This window comes from Lytechinus variegatus, chromosome 7 (genome assembly GCF_018143015.1).
Source record: "Lytechinus variegatus isolate NC3 chromosome 7, Lvar_3.0, whole genome shotgun sequence".
Classification (NCBI taxonomy): Eukaryota; Metazoa; Echinodermata; class Echinoidea; order Temnopleuroida; family Toxopneustidae; genus Lytechinus; species Lytechinus variegatus.
Genome location: NC_054746.1, coordinates 30,984,108 through 31,011,709, shown reverse-complemented (window position 1 = coordinate 31,011,709; position 27,602 = coordinate 30,984,108). Strand labels below are relative to the sequence as shown.

At 35.9% G+C, this 27,602-nt stretch overlaps 2 protein-coding genes and 1 long non-coding RNA gene across 10 annotated transcripts in view; 2 read left to right on the top strand and 1 right to left on the bottom strand.

Annotated features, from left to right (window-relative positions):
- Nucleotides 1-1,895, bottom strand: part of LOC121418996 (5'-3' exoribonuclease 2-like) — a 67,467-nt gene extending 65,572 nt beyond the window's left edge. For all 5 annotated transcript variants that reach the window (XM_041613249.1, XM_041613250.1, XM_041613252.1 and 2 more), the window contains exon 1: nucleotides 1,727-1,895. In XM_041613249.1, the coding sequence (XP_041469183.1) occupies nucleotides 1,727-1,801 (75 nt within the window). In that variant the 5' untranslated portion in view covers nucleotides 1,802-1,895. The remainder of the gene's footprint in view (nucleotides 1-1,726) is intronic.
- LOC121418997 lies at nucleotides 1,855-27,100 on the top strand. Of its 2 annotated transcripts, none has more exons than XM_041613256.1 (16): nucleotides 1,855-1,924; nucleotides 3,750-3,934; nucleotides 5,851-5,921; nucleotides 6,473-6,636; nucleotides 7,115-7,227; nucleotides 7,762-7,871; nucleotides 9,974-10,076; nucleotides 10,499-10,585; nucleotides 18,723-18,865; nucleotides 19,210-19,319; nucleotides 19,694-19,863; nucleotides 21,751-21,857; nucleotides 22,857-22,998; nucleotides 23,954-24,037; nucleotides 24,268-24,377; nucleotides 24,791-27,100. In XM_041613256.1, exons 1-16 carry the CDS (start codon nucleotides 1,870-1,872, stop codon nucleotides 24,831-24,833), a joined length of 1,797 nt encoding a protein of 598 aa, XP_041469190.1. In that variant the 5' UTR covers nucleotides 1,855-1,869; the 3' UTR covers nucleotides 24,834-27,100. The 2 variants fall into 2 exon arrangements, with proteins under 2 accessions (XP_041469190.1, XP_041469188.1); XM_041613254.1 differs by lacking the exon at nucleotides 1,855-1,924 and adding an exon at nucleotides 2,277-2,731.
- LOC121418998 lies at nucleotides 11,637-18,716 on the top strand. 3 transcript variants are annotated; one of them, XR_005970538.1, is made up of 6 exons: nucleotides 11,637-11,961; nucleotides 13,439-13,636; nucleotides 15,182-15,626; nucleotides 16,145-16,311; nucleotides 16,585-17,440; nucleotides 17,472-18,716. It is a non-coding gene; the product is annotated as an uncharacterized LOC121418998 (long non-coding RNA). The 3 variants fall into 3 exon arrangements; XR_005970537.1 differs by having other exon boundaries at nucleotides 16,585-18,716; XR_005970539.1 differs by having other exon boundaries at nucleotides 15,165-15,626; nucleotides 16,585-18,716.
- Nucleotides 27,101-27,602: the final 502 nt, after the last annotated feature.

Here is a 27,602-nt window from a genome sequence, read left to right as displayed (position 1 = left end):
TTTGTGTCGTTCTCTCGTGCGTGGTGTACATGGTATCTTATGAAAAGCAAACGGGAAAGAAAAAATAAACTGGCTTGTATAACAGGACTTTGGGGAGCTAGGGGGTAAAATGAATAGCCCAGCTTATAACCACAATACAACGCAAGCTCTCAGCTCACTCAACTCTTGCTCGGCTGTGACAAAATATTATCGAGTATGCTTGGTGTCTATTTGAACTTAGCCAGGGAACTTCACTGCTTTGAATCAAGAATTAAGTCGAAATTAGTGTCATGAAGGTGGGTGCGTTTGTTATAGACATTATTTGATTAAGATTCTAAGATTCGCATTACCCAAGGCTCATACCCCTATAAACAACATTGCCCTGGGCTGCTACGCCCAGCCACTCGATGTGTTGTGAACTGGCAGATGTCTACAGTACAAGTTTGGGAGGGGTTACGACGGGCTGGCTCAGACCTGTCACCGTGGATAAACCGCACCCCGGACTCTTGCTTCTATCCCGCCGAGAAAAAGGTGCGGTTAATAGACCGTTACGGTATTTCCTCTCTCATATTTTTTTATGTACTTTTGTATATAACAGCACAAAAGAAAGAGATAAAAAAAGAAAGAAAGATAAATAAAGAAAGAGGAAAATCAGGAAGGAAAGGAGGAAGGAAGAGAGAATAAGGGAAAAGAAAGAAAGAAGAAAATGTAAAAGAAAAGAAAAAGTGAGGAATGGAAGAAAGCTCAAACTTGAAACAAAAACTCAAATCATCTATCAAAAATATTACTGATATTTTTCATATATATTTCAAAAATTGTTGGAAAACTAAAATGTTTTTTAAATGAATAGAATTTCAAAGTGAAACATTATCAAACTTGAAAATTATGTGAATCATAATGGCAGGGCATCACACACACATTTTTCTCCCCATTCAGCCATTGCACCAATCACATTACTCATAACAGTTGAAACTACAAACCCAGTAACTTGCTCCTTTAATCACATCATCAGTTATCTGAGAATTTATAAAAAGTATTCTGCTGATTTGATTACTTTGGTGGAAAAACTCTTGGCCAAGATTTTTGGAGGTAAGCATTAATGATTATATTTTCAAAACGATAGTTCTAACGTTAGACAAGGTAGACTCTAGAACTAACCGATGAACTGAACTTTTGGGGAAAATTTTGGAGTGTTTTATCAACCTTACATCATGTAACGAAGGACAAATTAAATGTCCATCGTCAAAACAAATCTAGGTTGTGCAAGGTTACTCGCATGTGTGTGGGTGGTGGTAGCGCTGCACTGATTAGTAACATTAGTGTATTAGTAAGTAAAATATATAATTTCTGTAAACTTTAGATTCTATTTCTTTCAATTCAATTCATAATAATGTTATAAATTAATATAAATTATATTAATTTATAACATTATTAATATTCATAATCATTCAACAATTTGTACCACACATGAATACACATGATTTTTATTTGATCATGTTGATTCAATGATTGTATTTTTGTTTTGGTCCAATTATGCTTAAGTGTCCAATATTTGGGCAGTTTTCTCTACCACTGCCTCACGAAAATCCAATCGTATGGCGAATGCCTGGGCGCCCGGCTTCGCCGGGCCTTGGCGCTCATCGATTCTGGGTTTACGTTCAGTGCAGCTGCAGCTTGCACTGCACTGCACTATTGCTGTTCGCAACAAGCCGGCCCAAGGTTCGTGTAAGTACGTAAGCCAATTTACCTTTTCTTCCACGCAGTGAACAATGATCGAAGGATATTTTTTACTAAGCCATCTGAAAAATGCTGGAACACCCATCCTTTTTGCAAGTGTCTTCCACAAATACGAAAAATTCTTTGTTTTTACTTTCCAACTACTCGTGACGCATGCAACAGCAGAGACACAGACCGGTTGATTGTTGCCAGATTGCACAGATCAAAAGTAAATTTTCGCAATTTTATTAAATATAAGATTGATACATCTGTTTTTAAATATACTTTATTTTAATTATTAATTATTTAATAACTTATTTAATATTTTTTCTTATATGATACATAGAAATTATTGTTTTCATATGTAACTAATATGTATCGAGATTGTGCGACCACAGGTAGATGCGGCTTTTGTATCTTTTTACATTGACGTAGAGAGTATTTTGTCCACGCCGGCCGTACGCGTTATATGACAAGAGTGTATACAGCCAAGCTGCCTAAGCAGCCTATGCAAGCAGCGCAGCAGCAGCGCAGCGTCATCGTCGCGTCGAGTACATTCTACGGCGTATAGTATAGCTAGTCCACGGCCGGCCTCCACGGCGCAGCACAGGCACAGTGCTCAGCTTAATCAAGACAATATCGATCAAGTTCTATTGACTTTATTATTTGATACATTGCAATTAATTAGGCTCTGTGGAAAATACATGAACATTCAACATGCATTGTGGAGAACAAAGTTTCCTTGACTTACTTCTCAGTACCAGAAAATTAGACAGAGATAAAGGACTTGAAGAATTGCAAACGAAGCTTCAGCGGAGCAGCGCCAGTGACCAAGCCGAGATCGCTGGCGTCGAGAGTACGCTCTTGTCTGCTCTGAAGGATTCTCATTCCAGTTGGGAGGCTAAACATGGCGCTTTAATGGGAGCCAAAGTTCTTAGTGGGTTTGATGGAACCTCAAAGCCTTTTTTGAAAGAAATGCAGAACTGTGCAATGCATTTCCTGAGTGATAATGAAGCCCGTGTTAGGATTGCAGCAGGTAGATTTAACTAACTTGTTAGATTCATTTCAAATTATTTACGCTCATGATTCCCAGCAATGAGAATTTAATTTGAAAAATAAAAGAAAAAAAATTGTTTAAGAATTGATCAGTTCCGAAACCCCTCTCCTTTCCTATGCTAATTATATATGCTCTAACAACTTAGATCTACCTTTATGACTATACCGATACTAAAATATTCTATTTTTATTCTAACTCGTGTATTTGTAAATCATGGGACACGGCCATAGGGGTCAGGCCGCCAGCTCTTTATAGGTAATGAATGCTTCTCGCGCTCTGCCAAATTTCAATTTTCATTTATTGGTGCATTTTTCTATATCTGATTATGATTTTGTATATTACTTAATTCAGTTCTGATCTCTTGAGTGTAGGAAGAATGCAAGCGAGAGTTTATTAATTTTGATTGTTTATAAACAAAAGAAATGGATTCAAAATTTTATTTTATGTTTAAGTATCCCTTGAAATCTTGTACTAACTCTGAGTGACTGAGTCTAAAAGCTATTTAAATTAGGAGTGGATGATCATAACAATAGAGAGCATGGATGCAAGTTTGTAATTGTTTTAGAAAAGACTTCAAAATTCCATTTGATCCAAGTTCTTGAAATTAAAAAAAACATAAAATTTTTCTGAATTTGCCTGCTCTGATAACATTAGCAGTATAAATAGAGCATTTTATTTTTTTTATTTAATTTTTACCCTATCTGACATGCTGCTGAGGGACCTTTCTCTTAGTTCTGTGATTCTGTCAAAAGTCTAAAATGTGTCTAGAATCAGTGTTGTGAAATGCCTCATTGAATTTATCATGATAGAAACGTTCACACATCTTCACCTTTACATTCTTCTAATTTAGTACTATCATCTGACTGAAAACTTTCTAATATAAGCTTGCAATCTTATTTGAATATTTGCCCAAGTTAAAGTCAAGCAATTTTATGACCAGATTATGCAAAACATGTGTATCCAAGGACCAATTCTATTTTTTCCTCTCTCCAAAAAGGTGAATTGCTTGGATCATTGAGCAAATGGCTCGGGTGTGAAGTTTATCTGCAGTGTCAGGGTGCAATACTCGATGGAGTGAAGTCCAACCTAGAAAGAGCCCCTCTTAGTGATTCCTCTCATGAAGAATTAGTCCAAGTTGGTCATCTGGTGGAGAAGCTTGGTGGAGGGGCAAGTCCAGATCATGTAAGAGACAGTGACTTGAATAAAACTACCACTACAATGTACCATTAATAAGAACAGGGCCCTGTGTCTCTCCAACTAAAATTTGACTTTATGTAGGAGATAAATTACACATGAATTTCTCAGATACTCCAAAAAAACGTTATGTAATCATGTTCATTGTGCTTTAAAGTGTATGTATGAAAAATATGTCATAGAATACAAGAGTAGAATATAGGATTTTTACAATGGCCATCATCATTTTCAAATTAAAATTCTTGCCCTACGATGACAGCGTGTCTATTCATTCTGCACTCTAGCTACTAGTCTAGCTACTATAGTCGTTTTCAAAGTCAGCACTGCTGGTAATTGAATCCCGTAATGCAGGTGAGACTGCCATAGGCGCTCCACTTGTTATGAAGAAGAAAAGGCATTTTATTTTTAGTCCTGTGCATTAGCTGTCTGAAATAAAGAATATTTCTCTATTTAGACCCAGTTGAATTAGACAGATGCATGTACATATCTGCAGACAAGGGTCATACTGTACCATTCTGGAAAAAATGGAATATTGAACTTTCAACATTTGTCATTTTTGTCTCACCTGCGAAGCAGAGTGAGACTATAGGCGCCGCTTTTCCGACGGCGGCGGCGACGGCGGCGGCGGCGGCGGCGGCGTCAACATCAAATCTTAACCTGAGGTTAAGTTTTTGAAATGACATCATAACTTAGAAAGTATATGGACCTAGTTCATGAAACTTGGCCATAAGGTTAATCAAGTATTACTGAACATCCTATTAAAGTTTCATGTCACATGACCAAGGTCAAAGGTCATTTAGGGTCAATGAACTTAGACCATGTTGGAGGAATCAACATTGAAATCTTAACCTGAGGTTAAGTTTTTGAAATGTCATCATAACTTAGAAAACATATGGACCTAGTTCATGAAACTTGGACATAAGGTTAATCAAGTATCACTGAACATCCTGCATGAGTTTCACGTCACATGACCAAGGTCAAAGGTCATTTAGGGTCAATGAACTTTGGCCGAATTGGGGATATCTGTTGAATTCCCATCATAACTTTGAAAGTTTATGGATCTGATTCATGAAACTTGAACATAATAGTAATCAAGCATCACTGAATATTTTGTGCAAGTTTCAGGTCTCATGATTAAGGTCAAAGGTCATTTAGGGTCAATGAACTTTGGCCAAATCGAGGGTATCTGTTGAATTACCATCATAACTTTGAAAGTTTATTAGTCTAGTTCATTAAACTTGGACATATGAGTAATCAAATATCACTGAACATCCTGTGCGCATTTCAGGTCACATGACCAAGGTCAAAGGTCAATGAACTTTGGCCGAAGTGGGTGTATCAGTTGAATTACCATCAAAACTTTGAAAGTTTATGGATCTGATTCATGAAACTTGTACATAAGAGTAATCAAGTATCACTGAACATCCTGTTCGAGTTTCAGGTCACATGATCAAGGTCAAAGGTCATGTAAGGTCAATGAACTTTGGCCATGTTGGGGTTTTTTGTTGAATAACCATCATATCTCTGTAAGTTTATTGGTCTAGTTCATAAAAAGTGGACATAAGAGTAACCATGTATCACTGAACATCTTGTGCGAGTTAGAGTAGTATTCAAAGTCAGCACTGCTGCTATATTGAACCGCGTGATGCAGGTGAGACGGCCAGAGGCATTCCACTTGTTAAAGATTATTGGTATTAGATGATATGAACTATATTCAAAGGGTATCTAACCCAGATGGTTATAGATAAAAAAAAAATATAAAAATCAGACAAGCAGAAAGGTTAAAGCTTGAACAGTTCATCACACTGTATATGGGTCAGGTCACCATGAGACTAGCTCTCAGCTCGTTATAATCATCTTTGAGTGCTTTATGAATATGAATGTGATTTTGTTTTTAACCCTAGTCTCACAGCAGTAATGCAGATAAGATATTTCATGACACTGCAGGATGGAAGAATCTGGAAACTTGGATGAGGTATGCTCAAAATTTCATGTCCATTCTCATCACTTTAATTCTTTCATTTTTCTAACATACCCCCTCCCCCCTGAAAAGCAATCTTATTCATTGTCATATTGTTCCATGATGTTATTTATAGTCAGATAGTATATATTACAATGGGTATAAAGATGTCACCAATGGAACTGTCCCAGTGCTTAGATTACATTTGTCATTTTTAATAGATAAGAAATTCCAGAGGCAGAATTTAATTAAGATTAGTTATAATTATCATTAATGTAGGTCAAATGTGACAGTTATTTGGAACATTCCAAAATTTCCTTAAAATTCTCCATAAGTCATGGATAGAATCTCAGTTGATCTCTCACAGGCATTGTTTTATTCAAAGCAATCAAATTTACTCTCAATTCATTCAATTTCAATATAAATATTTGTTATGTCACTAAAACTGAACTTGCCTTTTCTACCAGTTTCTGGATTTTGTATCTTTTGTTACATGATAGGTTCGTTTATGTAGTATGTGATCTACTTATTCAGAGACAGGATCCTATTATTTTTTTATTTTTCAGATGTTTGCAGTCTGTGATCGAAGGATGTGGGTCAAACTTTCTCCCATTCATCGATCAGGACCTACTCGACCTCATCTTTCAATCTCTTACCCACACCAATCGTTTTGTAAGAGAAACAGGATACTATGTCTGTGCCACTCTCGTCAGCTGCGGTACTTCTCAAGGTGAGTTATGTCAATAGTTAAGTACAGATGTGCTGACATCATTCTATGCAGGTTGCTGGTTCTTAATTAGTTTGTGTATTTATAGTTGTAAGCCAAAGTTGAAAAGTGTTATACATTTCTTTAATACTTTCTTATGATGCCATCTATTTTGGTCTCCAGCATGGTATGGGTCAAAACAGTTCCTATTAACTTTATTTTTAGTTTTTATTTATTTTTTATTATCATTTTTAGATGGGGAAGGGGGGAGGGTGTTCAGTAACAACACACACCAAGCTCAATGCTAAGAATGATTTAGTGAGCTGTATGTAACCCAATTTGGGTTTATAGGCACTAGTCCAATATCAGTTGGTCTTATTGTTATTTCAAAGAATTGATATCAAAGGAAAGTTTGATGAAGCACCCTCTGACCTGCCCATTTGTTCCTAAGCCATGAGTTACATACAAACAGCTTTATGATATGCCCCTATGTTCTTTGTAGATGAAGGTGAAGAAATGGAGCTGAGTGAAGGAAATGCCATTAATACCATCCTAGTCCATGGTGACCAGCTGGCTTATCACTTCGCCAAAGGATTGGCTGACAATTGGAGTCAGGTGAGTCTCGGGAGCTCTGCACTAAAGATTTATTTATATTTTCATGGCTTTATGCGTATCAGTGTCAAAGAATCATTGATAGACTATTGAAGTGTTTCAATGGGATAACTTGCAAATATTAATTGCAAATTAGCATCTGATAGATCGATGTAACATTGGCAAAGTAGTAGATCACCAATCAATTGCAATTTTTCCATTGCTTGCAAGACTGTTTTGTTTCGTTTTTTTCTGGAGACTAACAAGAATAAAAATTGATGATATATACATGTTTAAATGCACATTTGTAAATTTCATATTTGTAATAATTTTGAGTTGCCACAAAAGAGCATGGTTCATGTAGCTTACATGTTGTTACATGTAGGTCAGAGTGAGAGAGAAAGAGGTAGAAAGATAAGTGGATAGGGGAGACTTGAGGATGGAATAGGAGAATGAAAGGGTTGAAAATGAGCAAGGTAAAGCAAGAAAAAGACCAAAACACAATTCATTTCACTGCAAAAATGCATATCTAATGAAAATTGAATGTTATCATCTTAGGTTCGTTTGGCCGCTTCTACTGCAACCAGACAGTTCCTGGTCAATCTACCGAATGCTGCGGCCCGTCAGCGGTTTTTCCCAGCATTACTTCCTAGGATGTGTCTCAACAGGTATTTCGTATTTTCAAATAATCTATTAAATACAGTTTCTACAATGTATGAACACACATTAACTGAAATGCTTGGTTTTCATTGGATGTAGCATTATGTCTTTTTCAAGAGAAAATAATAAAATTTGATGCACTTACTGTGATGGAGAGGTGAAATATTCTCTGCTCCCTTCTGTGCATGGTGAGAAAATGAAAATTCCATGAGAGTGAAGCATTTTTTGTCTCACCTGCAAAGCAGTGTGAGACTATAGGCGCCGCTTTTCTGACGGCGGCGGCGTCAACATCAAATCTTAACCTGAGGTTAAGTTTTTGAAATGACATCATAACTTAGAAAGTATATGGACCTAGTTCATGAAACTTGGCCATAAGGTTAATCAAGTATTACTGAACATCCTATTAGAGTTTCATGTCACATGACCAAGGTCAAAGGTCATTTAGGGTCAATGAACTTAGACCATGTTGGAGGAATCAGCATCGAAATCTTAACCTGAGGTTAAGTTTTTGAAATGTCATCATAACTTAGAAAATATAAGGACCTAGCTCATGAAACTAAGACATAAGGTTAATCAAGTATCACTAAACATCCTGCGTGAGTTTTATGTCACATGACCAAGGTCAAAGGTCATTTAGGGTCAATGAACTTTGGCTGAATTGGGGGTATCTGTTGAATTCCCATCATAACTTTGACAGTTTATGGATCTGATTCATGAAACATGGACATAATAGTGATCAAGCATCACTGAACATTTTGTGCAAGTTTCAGCTCTCATGATTAAGGTCAAAGGTCATTAGGGTCAATGAACTTTGACCGAATCGGGGTATCTGTTGAATTACCATCATAACTTTGAAAGTTTATTGGTCTAGTTCGTTAAACTTGGACATTAGAGTAATCAAGTATCACTGAACATCTGTGCGCATCTCATGTCACATGACAGGGGCCGCGGAACCGGGGGGGCTGGGGGGGCTTCAGCCCCCCACTTTTTTCCAAAACCGTGTACAAAAACGCAAAAATTACCATACGATTGTGATTTTTAGCATGGTCAGCCCCCCCACTTTTGGCTCAGCCCCCCCACTTTGAAAACCGTTCCGCGGCCCCTGCATGACCAGGGTCAAAGGTCAATGAACTTTGGCCGAATTGGGTGTATCTGTTGAATTACCATTATAACATTGAAAGTTTATGGATCTGATTCATGACCTTGGACATAAGAGTAATCAAGTATCACTGAACATCCTGTGCGAGTTTCAAGTCACATGATCAAGGTCAAAGGTCATGTAAGGTCAATGAACTTTGGCCATGTTGGGTTTTTTGTTGAATAACCATCATATCTCTGTAAGTTTATTGGTCTAGTTCATAAAAAGTGGACATAAAAGTAACGGTGTATCACTGAACATCTTGTGCGAGTTAGAGTAGTTTTCAAAGTCAGCACTGATGCTATATTGAACCGCGTGATGCAGGTGAGACGGCCAGAGGCATTCCACTTGCATTTCAATCATAATGTGTCCTTGCAAAAAAAAATCCCCCTGTGTACACAAGATCCACCCATCCATTTCTATTTCAATCGATATTCCTTCAGTGTAAACACGATTAGGACCAGGTGACATACAGATGCAATTAATCACTACAAATCATTTATTGTACTTTCTATAAATGCGTTGCCACCAACGCATTTATAGAAATGTCTAACTCTGTGCTAAAACTATGGGGAGCCGAAAATTCTGCTTATATTGGATATTTCTTATGTTTACTGTTTTGTTTCCTTTTGCTTTCATTATGAAGAAAAATATTTAAAATTACGTCAGTTATCATTCCCAGACAATTTGGGCGTCAAATGAATTAATGAACTGAATGTGCACTCTTAGAGATATGTACCCCGATTGGCTCTCCATAGTTAAACCACAACTTTAACACGGGGTTTAATTTAAACCCGAGTTTAGAATACGGGCCATACAGTAATTATGCTTATCTGTACAATTGATTGCAACCTTTATGTGACATAGCCCAGGCTAGTAACCTAAACCCCGTTCCTACTCTGTTCTCTAGAATATCACAAATACACATAAGTTTGTGCATATACTTCTTTATGAATATTGTTCTTTGTTCAGGTACTATGTAGCAGAGGGTGTAAGGATCTATTCTCAGGAGACTTGGCGATTGGTTACTGGTTTGCATGGCAAAGAGCTGGTAGAGCAGCACATTGGTGATGTTGTATGTTTGTTTTCTTTTATACAAATTTTCTCTAAAAAAAGCCATTATTTATGCGAAGAATCTGATTTGTGTTTCATCTTTTGTGGGAGTCAAATGCACACATTTACAGCAGTCTTTATATCAGTAAGACTTATCATTAACTTAATGCGTTTTCTAGTTATGACTATGTGAAGAAAACAACAGATATGAACTTTATTTTGGGCTATATCAAAGGTTTATTCTGAAGTTATTCATTTATATATTTTGTTCCATTATGAAAAATGAAAATAAAAGAGTATCTGGTATATTGTGATGGTTTCGACCTGTGAGGAAGCAAATGTACTGAGGAGGAGGGGGGGGGAGGAGTTGACTGCTTATTTATCAGAGAAGGAGCAGTAGAATTACATGACATACTTCTTTTGTTTATTCGCTTGTGTTGTTAGGTTGAGTATTATATTGAAGCAAGTGATGCAGACAACCATGCTGTAAGAGAAGCCGCATGTGCATGTATTGCAGAGCTTGGTGCAAAGGTATATATTTTCCTCTGTAAAGTAATTTTTCATTCAGTTCATAAATGTATAAATGTTTGTAGTTTAGCACTTGTGTTTTAAAAATAAGTGTGTTGGCATGAAAATAAACAGAAGCTTGTGATTGATCTTATCAAATTTTTAAATTACACTGTAGTGTGGAGTTATTGTATTCTCAATTTCATTATTACCTTTGAAGTTTTGATGATGTACAATGTGTACTTTCTTCAGTTAAATTTATTTTACAAATTCGTAAAAAGAAATTACATAGAAATATGTAAACATGCACTAACACTGCAAAATATCTATAACTATTTTCAGTCTTTATAACTATATTTTCCAAATATTGTGGGACTCGTCAATATTCAAATATGCAGAAAGTAACCCATTGAGCCCTTATGCTAGATATTATTTGGACAAGGTCTATATAAAATGTGAATTATACTGAAATTATATTGTGTTCAATTATGGAGGTTTCACTTTAACTGGAGTCACAGCAAACCGTAGCTCCTTTGATCCCAGGAGTTCTGATGTGATGACAGCTGTTTGAAGGATTGTATGCGCACGCGCCTTTTTAGCTTTCGCTGTGTGTGACATCCCCATGTAATTTTAGGAAGTCAAAGTGGCAAAGGCTGATAAGTTTCAAGACAATCTGACTTCAGACTAGGAATTAATGTTTTATTCTGAACTTGATGAACAAGAGCTGCAACCAGATGAGTGGTGAGTGTAATTTAACATATTTTCTGAAAAGGGACAGAGTTATTTTATACGCCTTGATGAAGTCTACAGTCCCACATGTTCAAGTTCATGTATTGCGCTGCTGCAAGCTGGGTCCCAGTCTTCTGCTTGTAATAGCTGGGTCCACGTTCTTGGGCTCCGCTGCTGAAGGCTTCTTGAATCAAACCAATGCTAGACATATTTGTTTTATATCTATGCAGACTCTAAAGAATATTTATGGAGTACGTTTGTTATTTGGAAAAGAATGTTTGAAACTAACAGCTTCTTTCAGTTTCCAGTGAGCATCTCAGCAGAGCTTGCATTCTCTAGAAGTGAGCATCTCAGCAGAGCTTGCATTCTCTAGAAGTTATTTCTGTGCCAATGTAGGCCCTATTTTTAATTTTATTTATCAATTTCAGTTCGGTTTATTATGAAAAGACATCCTTTAAAAAGCAGTTCATTCACATCAAAGTTTGATTAAATGATGATATCTCTGAATAGGTTATATATTTTTTCATTCATATCAGGCATTTCTTTATTTCCAATGGCTGCTGATTCACCTCAAGAAAGGGAGGGCCGTCATGCAGCTGGTAATGAGCTGGTTCAAATAGGTACAGATGCTCTGTCTAAATCGCATCTAAAGACCTGAAAGAAGTATGTTGGTATGTACTGTATTACGTATATAACTCTTTAAATATAAAGAACAAAACATTCAACTTCAATAAAATATACAAAAGAACATATCAAAATAAAGAAGTGGAATGCCTCTGTGAAAGTTTGTAGTAGTTGTAAGCAAATATGGCACGGCATTGCAATCTTATTTCCATAGTATCACTTGGTTGAATGAAATATGATATATGAAACTTTTGTGAAATGTAGTTCTCAAAATGGTTTATTTCAAAGGTCTTTGGCAACAAATTACCGATAATATTTCTTTAGTTCATGGGTCCACTGGTCTGTTGGAAATTGCACTAGTGATTGGCGGCCTCAGTCTGGCACCCATTGACCGACCAGTTTGACTCGGGCCTATTTATGTTGTATATTTTTTTATAGATTTTTTAATTAAATACTATGGAAGCTTAAAAGTGCCACCGAGATGTTGAGATAATTATCTCGGAAAGTCGACATCTTGATAGCAAAATATAAGATGACGAGATCCTGGATCTCATCATGTTGACATCTTTTAGAAGAGATGATGAGATGACGAGATCCTGGATCTCATCATGTCAACATCTTTTAGAAGAGATGTTGAGATGACGAGATCCTGGATCTCATCATGTCAACATCTTTTAGAAGAGATGTTGAGATGACGAGATCCTGGATCTCATCATGTCGACATCTTTTAGAAGAGATGATGAGATGACAAGATCCTGGATCTCATCATGTCAACATCTTTTAGAACAGATGATGAGATGACAAGATCCCGGATCTCATCATGTCAACATCTTTTAGAAGAGATGTTGAGATGACAAGATCCCGGATCTCATCATGTCGACATCTTGTAGAAAAGATGATGAGATGATGAGATGATCTTGTCATCTCAACATCTCTTCTTAAGATGTTGACATGATGAGATCCAGGATCTTGTCATCTCATCATCTCTTCTACAAGATGTCAACATGATGAGATCCAGGATCTTGTCATCTCATCATCTCTTCTACAAGATGTCAACATGATGAGATCCGGGATCTTGTCATCTCATCATCTCTTCCAAAAGATGTCAACATGATGAGATCCAGGATCTTGTCATCTCATCATCTCTTCTAAAAGATGTCAACATGATGAGATCCGGGATCTTGTCATCTCAACATCTCTTCTAAAAGATGTTGACATGATGAGATCCGGGATCTTGTCATCTCATCATCTCTTCTAAAAGATGTCGACATGATGAGATCCAGGATCTCGTCATCTTATCTTTTGCTATCAAGATGTCGACTTCCCGAGATAATTATCTCAACATCTCGGTAGCACTTTTAAGCTTCCATAAAATACTGCATGAAGATTTTAATATTTTGAATTTTATTCATATATTTTTTTTTTATTATTAAGTAAAATTTACTTAACGGACATGTAAAATCTCAATATTGACAAATATATGAACATAATTAGACACATTTTAATTTCATATAAATATGACAGATGTCCATGTTAAATGGAGACAACAGGTTCCAGCAAGATTACAAAGCCCCTCTATCAAAGAGTACTCTAGTTACTACATGTAGGGAGGCCTATTTCTATGAGACAAGGAGATGCTACTTACCATTGGACCATGTCTAGTAATGGATTGTTAATCTATTTGGCAGTGAGATTATTTGATGATCCTCAATCTGGAAGCGTGTAAGGATTATACTATATGTCTTTATTTCTTTGTTTGCTAATTTGATAATTTTTCAACAGTTAATCAAATGAAATTAACCATGTACTTCTAAGTTTTGATGTTATCAGTCCATATACAATGTGTTTCTAAAAAAAAGGTAAATGCAGTTCAAAGGTTAACCGTATCTGGAATACATGATTAATTCTTGTGATTTCTATTCTACATAACTGAGTAACTCATCAACTTTAATTTGAAACCCTGCTTGCGTCACATTTGTTGCGGATAATAGAGTTATGGTCCTTTGAATGCAAAGGGTCCAAAACCTACTTTTTCCAAGTTTTGGGGTTTCCATGTCCATGCACGAAACCAACTTTGTTATAAGGTTTTGGTTTCATTAGTTTTCACTTTAAATTTCAGTGAAACGCTATCCCCTCTGTTAACTTTTTGTGAGTGACTGACATTTCCATATCAATTGCCTAGCTTCAGTCTGTTGAGCATTTTTTCATCCCTAACTTTTGCACCAATACCTTCAACGATCTCACAGTACCTCCCTTGTCAAAGCTGCATGTCTTGCATAGCTCTTCTAACCATTGCAGGATTGTGACATAGAACATCTATCTCATGCCAAACATGTGCGTGCAAGTCACCAAGGATGTGCTTAACCAAAATTGCAGCTAGACACCAGCTATGTAACATTCACTCGCAAAAATGTAGCAGAATGGATAACATTTTAATGAAATTTGCAGTGAAAAACTCTGATGAAACCAAAACCTTACAACAAAGCGGGTTTCTTCCATGTTCGTTAAACCCAAAAACTTGAAAAAAGTAGGTTCTGTACCCTTCGCCGGACCATAGCTCTGTGACTAGTGACAATTGTGATGCAAGCAAGGTGTCAAATTAAAGTTTATGAGTTGTTCAACATGTAGGAAAAAAATCACATGAATAAATAATGTATTCTTAATAAAGCTGACATTTGTACTTTGGTTACCTTTTTTTTGAAACACCCTGTATAGTGGCAAATGATTGAGAAATTTTAAAAAAATTGAGACATTGTCTATCTTATTCAACATAGTGCAATGGAAATATTTTTTGCTAAAATATAAACATGGGGTATTAGGTATGGATGAAAAATAAACCCAATGCCTTCAAGGAAGAAAGAAAAAATTTTAATGAAATAAGGATGTTGGCAATTATGGTATAATACTAAATAGGTTCATTATTGCGAATTGAAATAATCGCTAGAGGGTATTCATTTGTCTCGCAATCTACTATGGCCATAGTAGATTGCGAGACAAATGAATACCCTCTAGCGATTAATTATGGTATAATTTTAATATTTATTTTCAAGTTAGCTTTTTCATTTATATTTTAGTTTCAAATATTAAAACTGAAATTGAAATGAAAATAAAATTAAATATAAGATGTTGTGAAAAAGATAATGATGCTTATTTTCTCCTATTGCTGTATTTTGTTTATTCAGTTGATTTCATAAATATGTATATAACATCGATATTTAATATAACATACATTGAGATTGATTATACGTAGACCATTTTTTATTTCAGGTACTTCCTTCTGTATAGACCAAGCCAGGGTGAACTGAAACTTCATTTTGCAAACATTACTGGATGAGGTTGAAGGGTTGCCATGGTTCACAGAGGAACCGTTGATCACACAAAACAGCATCAATGATGATTCTTCAAGGAATTTGCACTGGTCACTACTGCTTGATGCCATGTCCATCAAGAAACAAATGCAATAAGACAGGACCATTGATAAAAACACTGGATTTACACCTATGGGGATCACCTGCCACCCAAGTCCTGGTGTCCATGGTCCATTGACTAGGTTGTTTCCTGATTACCAAGCCTCCAGCAACACTCCAGGCAGCTGTAATAAGGGAATGCCTGTTGCGTCAGCATGGCAATGGCATCCACAAATAAAATGCTAAAATTTGTGACGGGGCAGTCCACAAGCTTGGAACTAACCTCGATCCAAAGAATCTGAAAGGTAAATTCACTCACCAAGCCAATAGCCATCCTGTCACATGCATTTTAAGCAAACCTCCATGATTATGTTATATTTGGTCCTTAAAGTCAAATTATAGCAATTACATTTTAGGTTCTGTTGAACAAAATTTGCATGTATATGCAGATTAATGGGTTAAGGCGGATCACTACATACATCAAATTACTTTTGCATATTTTGTTTTGAACAGGAAACTACCATTTTTTACTTATGTGTATGTTGCTGGTGTCTACCTAACAATTTTTTTAGAGTGGTATTCTGTCAAACGATCATGACCAAATGGACAATGTGTTTTCAGCACTTTTTTTAAAATCTCATCACTATTTTGCCACTTCAGTGTTCTAAATTTTCAACCAGCAAGAAATTTGTAATTCCTTGTCTCTATTTTTTTCTCACCTTTTCACCATTATATTTTCCTATTTTCTAGATATACGCTAAATATTTCATTGTCATGGTTGGATTATCTAATGTTCATAACTTTTGTTTCTTTTTATCGACAGTACTGTAAGGAATGCAAGGATCAAAGCACTGCTGGACAAGGAGAAACTCCCTGGAACAGCATCTGCAATTAATTCACATCAAGAATAATAGAGGCCTGATATATCAGGTTAGGGTAATGAGTTCTACTAAATCTGCTCCAATACACAGATCAACCTTACATTTACATGTAAGTGTCATCTTTGAATTATTTTTTTACTAAGAGTGGTATTCCTTAAAATGAACATGACCAAAGGAAGAAATGTTGTCATCACTTTTATAATCTACGGTAATCACCATTCTGCCACTTTATCGATCAAAAGTTTCAAACTGCGAGAATTTATTGTCAATTCTATCTCTCTTTTTTTACCATTTTGTCTTCCTATTTTTCGAATTTAAAACACTAATCATTTCTTTGTCATGGTTTGAGTCTCAGTTAATGCACTTATTTTTGTATCAACAGTACTGTGAGGAATGCAAGTATTAAAGCACTGGTGGACAAGGAGAAACAGTCCCAGGAGCAGCATCTTCAACTAATTCACTTCAAGAATAATGGAGGCCTGATATATCCATCCTAGTCATTTCTAATCACTGCAATGGTTCCAGAGAAGATGATACAACAGGAGGGTCTCCAGCCTACCACTGGAAAAGGAATCAGAAAGAAAAGTTGCCTAAAGTTATCACTTGATTGAACTACAGGATACTTTTTCCTGGTCATTAGTGCCATATGTTGCAGCTAATGAAAGTTATAGTTCATTACTACCTAATAACAAGGCTAAACTATGTCATTGATTCCTACTCGACGGATATTCGTGGACAGAAAGTTAAGAATCATCTATCAAGAATGGCAACACTCCAAAATCAGTAAAATGTGCAGTTTATGAGGTTTAACATTGAAAAACTAGGGCAACTACTAACATGTAATCAGTGAAAAGTTGATTGCATGATGTCAAACATAATCTCCTTGATCAGGAAAAAATAAGCAAAAAAATTGTCCAAAGATGACAAACGTATTTCAGAATATTACCAGAGGACAAGGTTGTATTATAACCTTGTGCATCATGCGATCATGATAGGTACAATTATTTTGAGAAGGCAATGGGTTGCCAATCATCCTCGATGTATGTTACAGCGGCCCACCTCAAACAGCGACTTCTGGTGCATCAACGATAATGCCAAGTGAAAAGTTTGGTTTTGAGTGTGAAAGGAGAGTATGAGCAAGAGTTGCTGTCAAAGAGTGCATTGAGGGCTGTGTTAACAAGGTGGATTGCTTTGATTTTCTGCTTGCATGCTAAAATATAGGTGAGTGGTTAGGAGATGTTTGCACAATCAGGAATGAAATCGAGATAGGCTTTACATAGTCCAAGAAATTCCTTGAGTTTTCAAAGAGAATCAGGGACAGGGAAATTTTGGATGACCATGACCTCCTCCCAGAGAGGGTGAATGCAGTTTTCATCAATGATTTGTACAAGGAAGACAAGGGAGGATTGCGCCAAATTTACTCCTTGCTGAGTTGTTGATGATGCCATGTTTTAAGAGACGAGCAAAGAGTTACTGGAGGTTTGCTCCTCAGTGATGCTTCATTCAAGTATGTGTGGTCGGATTCTGCTTTTGGTTGCTAAGAGGATCAAATGGATAGGCATTTCGTCATTGGTGATGTGATTATAAAAAAGGCGTGGAATGTTGGGAAAATTGCCATCAAATTTACACTGATGACGCCATATTTTGAGGGTCTAGCAATGAGTAAATGGAGGATTAATGGCTCATCCTCAACGATGCATACATGTAGTTCTAGGATGTGGTTGCATTCCTGTAAGAATTTACAAGGTGGTACACATTTATGAGGATTGGTACTAACGCTGATGATAATAGCATTAATCTTCATCGTGTTGATGTGAGGGAGAATGGATATCACGGTTGTTATGATGTTGATAATTCATGGTGTCAACAAGATTCAAGAGTTGTACATTTTTACTGATACTGATACCAAGATAATTGATATTCATGAAGATCTTTCCAGTGACATGGCAGAATTCATTTCATGAATTATTTAAAAGGGCTTTTTGATCTTCAAATGATCCTGATGGGCGAAGCCTAAAGGACATTTGTTTTGCATTGAACGTACTCATAGTGGTCTAGTAACATATACAAGCGTCTTTTGGCAAGATCGAGCGATAAGTCGATAAGCGCTGGAGCGGCACTTTCATTTCGGCTCCTTTCTCATTCGTTGCATAACACTTTTTAAAAATTTTGCTGTGACTCCAGCTGGGTATAACCTCCTTGGTCGGGCTATCATTCAAACAGAGTGATTGATACACCTGGGCATAAATACATGTCACACTATTCAAGTGGGTATGGGGGAATGAGACAATAGTTCACCCCACACCTCCCCTCACCCCCTGAACAATAGATTTTCTTCTTGAATTTTATGCCAGTGCTGATACACATGTTTGCTGATGTTAGGAAATTATTTGAAAAACAAACATTCATCTAACATATTAAAGATACATATATCTCATAGAATTCTTCATGTAAATCAATCTAAGAAGAGCCCCCGTTAATGATTGCAATGGCTGTTTGACATCTACATCCATTCTGCAGATAGGGCAAGATGTTGTACGTGGCCATGTTCCTAGACTGCTAGACACTCTTCTAGTATGCTTCAAAGATGATAGCTGGCCAGTCAGAGATGCTGCGTGTGTTGCATGTGGGAACTTCATCAAATGCTTTCCAGAAGAATCAAGGTACAGTTGTTTGGTGCTGCTTTATATTTGTTGTTGCAATGTGCTTATTAGATTTAGATATTCTAGAGATGTTATGTGTCAGTGCATATGTCAATGGACTTCAAATTTACAAATACATTTAAGAAAAGAAAAGAAAATTGTTTCACTGTTCAGTAAACCTGGAATAGACTTTTTATTTGTGCTGTTGATGACAGGAAGTTGATGTCAACAAGAACCATTACTGACTCACATTTTCTGCAGCTTACCCTGATAATTGTCCAAGAAGTAATTTTGCATTTTCATTATATTTGGTTGAGGGGAGAGACCACCTCGATATTAATATTCTTTTTTTTATTGCATCACAGACAGAGCATAGATGCGCTTTATCCCCTCTTCTATGAGAACTTACAAGACAACATTCCATCTGTAAGACAAGGTGCAGCGGCAGCCCTGGCTAATGTCACAAGAGCCTATGGTAGGTATGAAATGGGGATGAAAAAACAGAGATTTCAAACAAGATTTTAATAGGGGTGCATTATAACTGGAAACACATCAGGGTGGTGTTTCACAATGATTTAGAACTCAAAATGATTAAGGTCATGCTGAGCCACCAATACTTACTGCATTTTTTAATGCATTGATGTAGCACGTATCCCCTGTGTATTTTCTTACCAATTAGATGATGCCCTATATACTACATGCTAATATTAATTCAAGCTTGATATGATGTTACAGTTACATCTTTGTAAAACACTCCACATTAGTATTATGTCTTTTTTTTAATTCAATTTTTATCTTCTTCAGGTTTGCCTTTGTCTCCATCTCGTTCTTTTGTTGATTTCTTTACAGGTGAAGCAGCTTCAAGCATTCTTCTGGTAAAGGTTGCAGAAGGCTTGAAGGGTTTGCAGAACCAACCCAAGACATCTGAAAGGTATAGCGGTCTTGACAAAGGTCCAGCCACATATGGATTGGTCAAACAGCTCAGAGATAATGACATGGATCTACATTCAAATCAACAGGTTGGTATAGCTAGTTCTCCAGAAATGATTCTGATGATTAATGTGTCTGTTTGTTCTTGGTTTAGTGAGATTCTCTGGAATTTAAAAAAAAAGTAATTTTGAATGGATTTTTTCATAGATATTGGATCCCTACTCATTTATTGTCTTGTTATAGTCAAGTTTGGAATACAATCTGAAGAGTCCCCTCTCTTAGTATTGTATCTTTATTTTCTTTATTGAAAATGTGATTGATTATTGTGATAAAGAAAAACACGAAATTATTAAAAACAAAATTATTAACTCAATCCCTAGATTTACCTTCCAAACTTTTGCATATGAATGATAAATTATCAACAGTGGCACTTAGTAATATAGGATATAAAATGGAAATTCAGAAGATAGTGAAAGAACTGTACTGTATTTCATAAGGTCACTAACCTGGAGAAAGTCACCTTCAGGAAATATACCTTGAATCAACGCGTAAATTTGTTATTAATTAGGTATCTGGGACAGAGAGAGTAATATGCAAGCAATTAATTGTCAAGAAATCTATCAGGAGAGCATCTTCCCACATTCCACATTCCACCTGTCAATTAAACAGTGATATTTACTCTCAGACATGAAGAATCTACATATTCCTCCCCATACTTCCTGTGTAATGTACACCAATGTACTCTCAGGCAGGAAGGAATCTACATGCATACCCCTCCTCCCTTCCTGTGTAATGTACACTATATCTGTAAACAAGGAGGAATCCAGGTCACAGTTTGCACTGTTTTGTGGCTAGAATTGGTTTTGCATGAATTTAGCAAAAAAAAATGGTTTAAATAAATCTTGAGAAAGGCTATCCCATGAACAGATGCAATGTAATTTGTTGTTTGATGCTTTGTATTCTGTTGTACCAATCTGTTGTGTCTGATTTCTCAGCATCTGCTACATGTACTTGCACATCTTATTTTATTTTTATATTGACTAATAATCATATGTAATAGAATGTATAAATTTAATCATATGAAGAAGTTTTAGCCTGAGTTCTAATGAAATAAAAACATTAGACTAGTGGCTGAGTCACTATTGATTGGTATTTCAAGTCGTCTTTCAAAAAACTGCTTTCAATAAGAAATTGTAATCTTTTTTGCACTTGTCCAATCAAGTACTTATGGCTGTAAATTTTGAACACATTAATATTAATTTGTAACAGGCCTTAACTACAGTGGCAGGCTAGCCCCAAGCTGTCTGGGGCCTGACTGAATTGCAGTACTCGGCCTGCATTTGCATGTGTTCCCACTGCCTTGGAAGGGGGGAGGCAAGGAGTTTTTTTTTGGCATGTTCTGCTTATGTTTTATTACACTGATGCATGTGACATCAGCTCAGTGGGTTTGACTGCATCTTTGAGTCTGCGTAAAATAATATAAAAATAAAGCAGGCCTCAGTCAGGTCCAAGACTACCCGTAGTCTTAATACCACAACTTTTTTGTCGCTTTTGGGTTTCATATTTCAATTTTGTTTGTTTATATCAAAATTAAGACAGACCCATGGCCAGCAATTTGCCCTCTCTAAAAACTGTCTGTGTGGCAAGTCACATTAAATAGGGCCCATGATGGTACTTGCTCTTTATGTTCGTGGGGGCGTCGTGGTCTAGTCTTTCAATCTGAAGGATGTGGGTTTGATTCCAAGCCATGGTATGTTTTCCTTCAAGAAATCTACCCACATTGTGCTGCACTCAACCCAGGGTACAGGCAGGAAGTAATTCCTCAAAAAGCTGTGCGCACCGGAATCGGTAGACTAGCTTAGCTGGGGAAATATAGGAGCGCCTTGAGCACCTTGTATGGTGAATACATTTGCTATACAAATCCTATATGATTTATTATAATTCCGCAATTTGTCTTTATCTTTGATTGATTGTAGATGTATTCATGTGGATCTTTAGCTCCTAAGATGGGTCGTGGTAGGGAGGGAGGCTGTATGGATCACAAATTCAGAAGACCATCAGAACCGTGGGAGATGTGTGATGGGTAAGTCATCATTTATCATCATATTATTTCATTTTGATTCATTGAAGTTTGATCTGGTGACAAATTGATCTTATTGAATAATCTGTACATGAAGCCAAATTTATATCCTGACTGCAACCCTAATCCTAAGCTGCCTATTTTGAACTGATTTTCGTCACCTAGAGTTTGAAATCCCAGACATCCGCAGTCGTATTAAGGGGCAAACTGAATTCATACCTTTATAAGATTTCTTTTTGACAGAATTTTTTAAATCATTAAAGTGTTTAACCTGTAAACTATTTTTGGCTATTGAAGTTCTTTGAAAATCTAATTAGTAGGGAATGTCTTATATATATATATATATGTGTGTGTGTTTGTGTGTGTGTGTGTATCTGATAGTTGTTCTTCCATTCAGGACCTAAATCATGGAAATCAGACCGGTGCAATTTTTTTTACACCTCATATACATCATAACATGTGTTATATATGAAGCTAGTAACATTGTGTAATCTATGTTTGTTTTGAAAAATTCCTTTCATCCTAAATAATATTTCTGATAAGTTGCTTTCCTGAAATTCTTGGGTTTTTTTTCCTAACATTGTTAACAATATATGTATGTTAATTTTAGAAACTTTTTCAAATAATCCATTTCACTATTCAATGCTTCAACTGTCCATATATAAATTCAACAAAATTTGATTTTCTTTGACATGACATGATGAATGATATTTGAATATGTGATGGGGAAATTAGGAGGGCATTGATCAATCCCAACTTTATTCAGTAGCTTGATTCAGTAATAACAAGACTTTGACTTTGAAAGCTGCCACTCTCTATCCAGGTCTAGCTATTGGAATGCTTGAACACGTGATAACAGTAGCCATTTTTGACAGGGTTATAAAAAAGATGTCCACTTAGTAACATTTGTGTTGAGTTCTGTACACAATCCAAATGTTGAACATATTATGATTATGATAAAGCTGTCTCCCATAAATGTTACTTTTTCTGATATTCATTTAGCTGTATTCATCTGCTATCAGAGCTGTCTGCTATTGAATCCCTGGCAGCTGAAGTAGCATCATTACTCCCCCTTGTAGCAGAAGCAAGCAGAAAGCAGGATTACCCACAACATGTCTGTCTTCTAGAAACAGTTTGTAAACAGGTGAGTGTAACTGTGTTGGCTTGAATAGCTACTTGAGTGACTGGTGAGTGACTGGAATACTCCTCAGGAAGGTGTATACATTGTGTAAAGTTAAATCAAAATCTGCACTGCAAAAATGCCTGTGTTAAATTAACACCAGAGAGGTGTTGAAACACCGGTTTGGGGTCATGCTGACTTTGTGAGCAGCTGATTTAAAAAATTCTCAAACCAAGATGAAACATGTGTACAAGTGCCTGTATTAGAACTAATAAACCCTGAAAACAACCATTATTGAGAATGAAAAGCTAAAACTACAAGGCAAACCCCGATTTTGTAAATAGGCATCTTATAGACACCTAAATAGTACACATAAGTGTATGGGATGAAATTAAGATGGTGTTTCCGGTCACTTTATATTTCAATTTTTGAAGCACTAAATTATTTTCGATTTTCAATTTTTTCTGTGCTTCATTTTTGTAACATATCACAGACACAGGTGACAAGTGTGACCTTCCAGCTTAGATTTTTTAAAAGTCAAACCAATGTTAACCAATCACTTTAAGCAAAACTAAAATCTGTTTGATTCTTAACTGGTGTTGTTTCAACACTTCTCTGGTGTGGACCAATGTAGATACCAGGCTTGTGTTTTAAAAAAAATTGTGTTTTTGCAGTGTAATAACCGGGATAAATGATTTATTTATGACTCTTGGGGCGGATTTGTCCAGCTCAGCTCAAAACTCACTTTCACAGACCTTGTATTTGCCTCCTTTTTTGTGTTTGGTATGTGCCATTAAATTGTTCTAAAAAATAAGATATTAGTACACTTGTTGACTGAGTTTTGTGAGTTTTCTTTTAATCCTTTTTTTTTTGTTCATTATAACAGTGAGCTATTGTCCTTTATATATTTTTAGGACTTCATTCTAAATATATGCACGTATATGAATACATATATATTTTTTTTCATGTATTTTTGCAGCTCCCTGTATTTGGAAGAAACCTAGGGAAAAGACACTTTAAACCCCATCTGGAATCTTTCTTTGATCCCATATTTGAAGCTTTGGTGAGTAAAACGTTCTCTGTGTGTATATCTGTGACATATTTTTCTGATTATATCTTTCCCTAAAAGAGTCTATATGTCTCCAATCATTTTTTTCTTGTCTTTGTTTCTCTTTACTACATATGACTTGCCATGCCTCTATATCTGTGTACCCCCTCCTATCTCTCTCTGTACCCTTGCTCTCATGACTCACATATGGTCTTCTTTCTTTCTTCCATGTTCTCCTGGTTTAGGGTTGTGACAATGCATTGACGAGTGCAGCAGCTAACCAGTGTCTTGATGCATTGGGTAACTTTCTTGGTGTTAACATCCTCAGAGGAAGAATAGAACAGTACAATCCACAGTAAGTAGACCTGCGGCATGTACACATCCATTCACCAACTACAGTTGTGCTCTAGAGTTTAGTGAACCCCCAACACAAACTCCTTCATGCCGAGTGTTGAATGTAGACAGCAACTCTACATTGTTTGGCAAGTCCAGAGAAACTAGCTCTATTGCTTGTAATATTTTATCACCTGACTTCAAAATCAAAAATCCAAAGCATATCATAACCTTCTTATTTAGCATCCAATTTGGATAAAATCATTATATTCTCATATGAGTTTTATGTTTTTATGCAATTCCAAGTTATTGTTCTGGTTGCCTTGATCCTGAAGGAATTTTTCAACGTCTAAATGGTAAATTATGTCATAAATTTGATGCATGATTATCTGTTTATATTCCCCCTCTTTCCCTGTCTCTTTTTTCTTCTCTCAGTTACCTGTCTAAAATGAGAATGGGATTTCCTGGAAGGCCCTGATATCAGAAGACAGCATCCCGCCAGTCAAAACCTGTTCTGTGCACCTATACGTCATGATGAAAAAGATGATACAAGTGATGCAATCAAACTTTTGTAGCTTGCAGCCAATCGGCTTGATTTATCACTGTAGCAATGGTGCCAAGAAATCACTAGCTTTCACCCAACAGACATTGTATTTTGTTACTCTTGCTGCTCTTGCTCATATTACAGAATGAACAAAATTTTATTTGAATTTCTAACCAAATTTTCAGAATGAATGTAGAATGAGTTAATCTGCAAGGAGTCAATGATTGTGTGATATTGAATGGTTCAGAATGGGATACGGGATTATGTTCCATAAGATTGGGCCAATATTGCAGGACGAGTGTGATAATGACCCTGATGAGTGGAATATTATTGTTATTCCATGCAATACAGCCATCCAATAGCATCGTTAATCTCTACCCCATAACAAAAGTGAATGAGCAAAATGTCACCTATCATACTCATTTAATAGGCCCCCACTATATAAGATGATTTTGATCGTAGACTATGCGACTTACATGAAACTCTTTTGACATCATATAGTATCATTTCGCATTGCATTCCATTTAGTGCATTTGTATATTCATGGAGACTATGTAACACAGTACCATATTGAACAGCAAGTTTTGAACATGAGCATGTGGGATATTTGCCATATTTTAGGGCTTTAATATGCTCTCATATTACATGGGCAAATCATTCAAATATGCATTTGTAATGCATTGTTTAAACACCCATTTTAGAGACACATTTTGTCGATCTAACTCAGCACAAAATATGTCACAATACCCAAGCTAGGGTTGAGCCATATGACTAGGGACCCTACTCTTCATGCACTCTCTCCTCTGCAAAATTTGTCAGTTTTATATTGCTCCTCTATAATAAATTATCAGTCTATAATCAAATCCTTGAAGAAAACCCAAGGTGCAAGATTGTGTATGTGTGCATCATGCATGGTGCATAGCTGTGCTGTATCATACGTCACAATTTCTTGGCAAGGATATGAATAGTCTGAAATCAGCAAACTGGTGTATTAGTTGCTGCAAACAATTATTTCAATTACACATTATACAGCTGCAGGTAATAATATTTCTGTTGACTGGGAATAATTTTCAGGAGATACCACACACTGAGTATTACATATTTTCTGCATTTAGTACTGAAAAATGAAAATACTTATGGTGTCATGCAAATTATTTATTTCTCAAGTTTCAGTTTATTTTTTTTCCTAAGCTACTTCTTTGAAAATACTGATTTCTGAACTAAAATTTTGATTTCCAGCTTTTAAACTACTGAAAGGTACTCATTCAAGTTTGCAGCTCTGCATTTGACCCATATTGCCCTTATCATGGCTAAGATGATATTAGACTACTTTGAGAAATATATATGTTTAAAAATATATCTCCCTAAAGCCAGTCAATATTAGTATTTTAATGAATGTTTCATACAACTAGCATACAATTAGTTTAATTGCATGCAGTGCCAATAACAATAAATTCTTCATTTGTACTTGGAACATTTTCTCTGTATCAGTATACTATCAGTGTCATATTAAGAAACTCTTATTGTCAAATCAAGATTTTGAGCTTGAAAATATATATATATATTGGTGACCATGTATAGAAATGTCTGCATTATTGTATCTGTCTGTAAGATGTTTTGCAAAACATTTGTAATGGTCGGGATACAATGACAAAAGGAGGCTAAAATAAATTTGAATTGTACGAAATGGTGTAAGCTGCTGAAATAGTGATACTTGATTGGTTGGGAGCACTCTGTCATAGACAATCTAGCATTTGATGTTGATAAAAGGCTTTGTGAAACAGGGCCCCTAGTCCCTTATAGTGTTGAAGAGACTTTAAAAAGATGTTAATTGAACTTGATATGTTATGTACAATATGATATGTTATGTACAATGTGACATGTAATCTGTGGACAATGCAAACCCAAATCCATGCACATTTTCTAAAATATTGAAAATTATTGAAAATAAACTTTGATTTTCTAATCAAAAAGTTGAATCTAACTGCAACTCTTTCTGCATCTGGCGCAGAATAGTGAAAAGGGCACAGTTTGATATTGTTTTTTCTATTTATTATTAGTTGTTTGTGTTTGTTTATTGATTATATATATTTTTTTCACCTATTTCCTTTCTCTTAATCACTTAGAGGCAATTTGCACTTTGCGGATATAAAAGGATTATTTTTTTTTATTATATCACTGCTTGCTATGTATGTGTGTTTGTATTTTCAGTATGTGTATGATATGTATAATATATAAGTACATATCTCTATCAAATATCATAGTGGGAAGTCAACAGCATACATGTCAAGTAAATGTGCTTATCTTGAAATACAAATTTGTGAATATGAACAGATATACCTTATGGCCCGTATTCTGAAGTCGGGTTTAACTTAAACTCAGGTTTAAAGTTGTGGTCTAAGTATGGGAAGCCAAAAGTACCAAAATCTTTATTAAGTTGTATGTTTCTTATGTTTACTGTGCTCTTTCCTGATTCATCGATGGTGAAGACAGTCACCTATTTATACTTCCTACACAATTATGAATGAGAGCCGAATGAGCTGAAGTACGATATCTCTACTGTTAATGATTATGTAACAATTGGCTGTCCATACTTAGACCACAACTTTAAACCTGAGTTTAAGTTAAACCCGACTTCAGAATACGGGCCTATGTATTCACCCTTAGACAAAAATGAAATATGAAAGTGCATGGGGGATCCAT

What these genes read in the sequence shown, in the direction of transcription:
- LOC121418997 (XM_041613254.1), top strand. Translation starts at nt 2,413, where the DNA reads ATGCATTGTGGAGAACAAAGTTTCCTTGACTTACTTCTCAGTACCAGA. An exon ending in GAGGGGCAAGTCCAGATCAT is followed by an intron (nt 3,935 to 5,850) that starts GTAAGAGACAGT and finishes TTTTAACCCTAG; the next exon opens with TCTCACAGCAGTAATGCAGA. An exon ending in ATCCCATATTTGAAGCTTTG is followed by an intron (nt 24,038 to 24,267) that starts GTGAGTAAAACG and finishes CTCCTGGTTTAG; the next exon opens with GGTTGTGACAATGCATTGAC.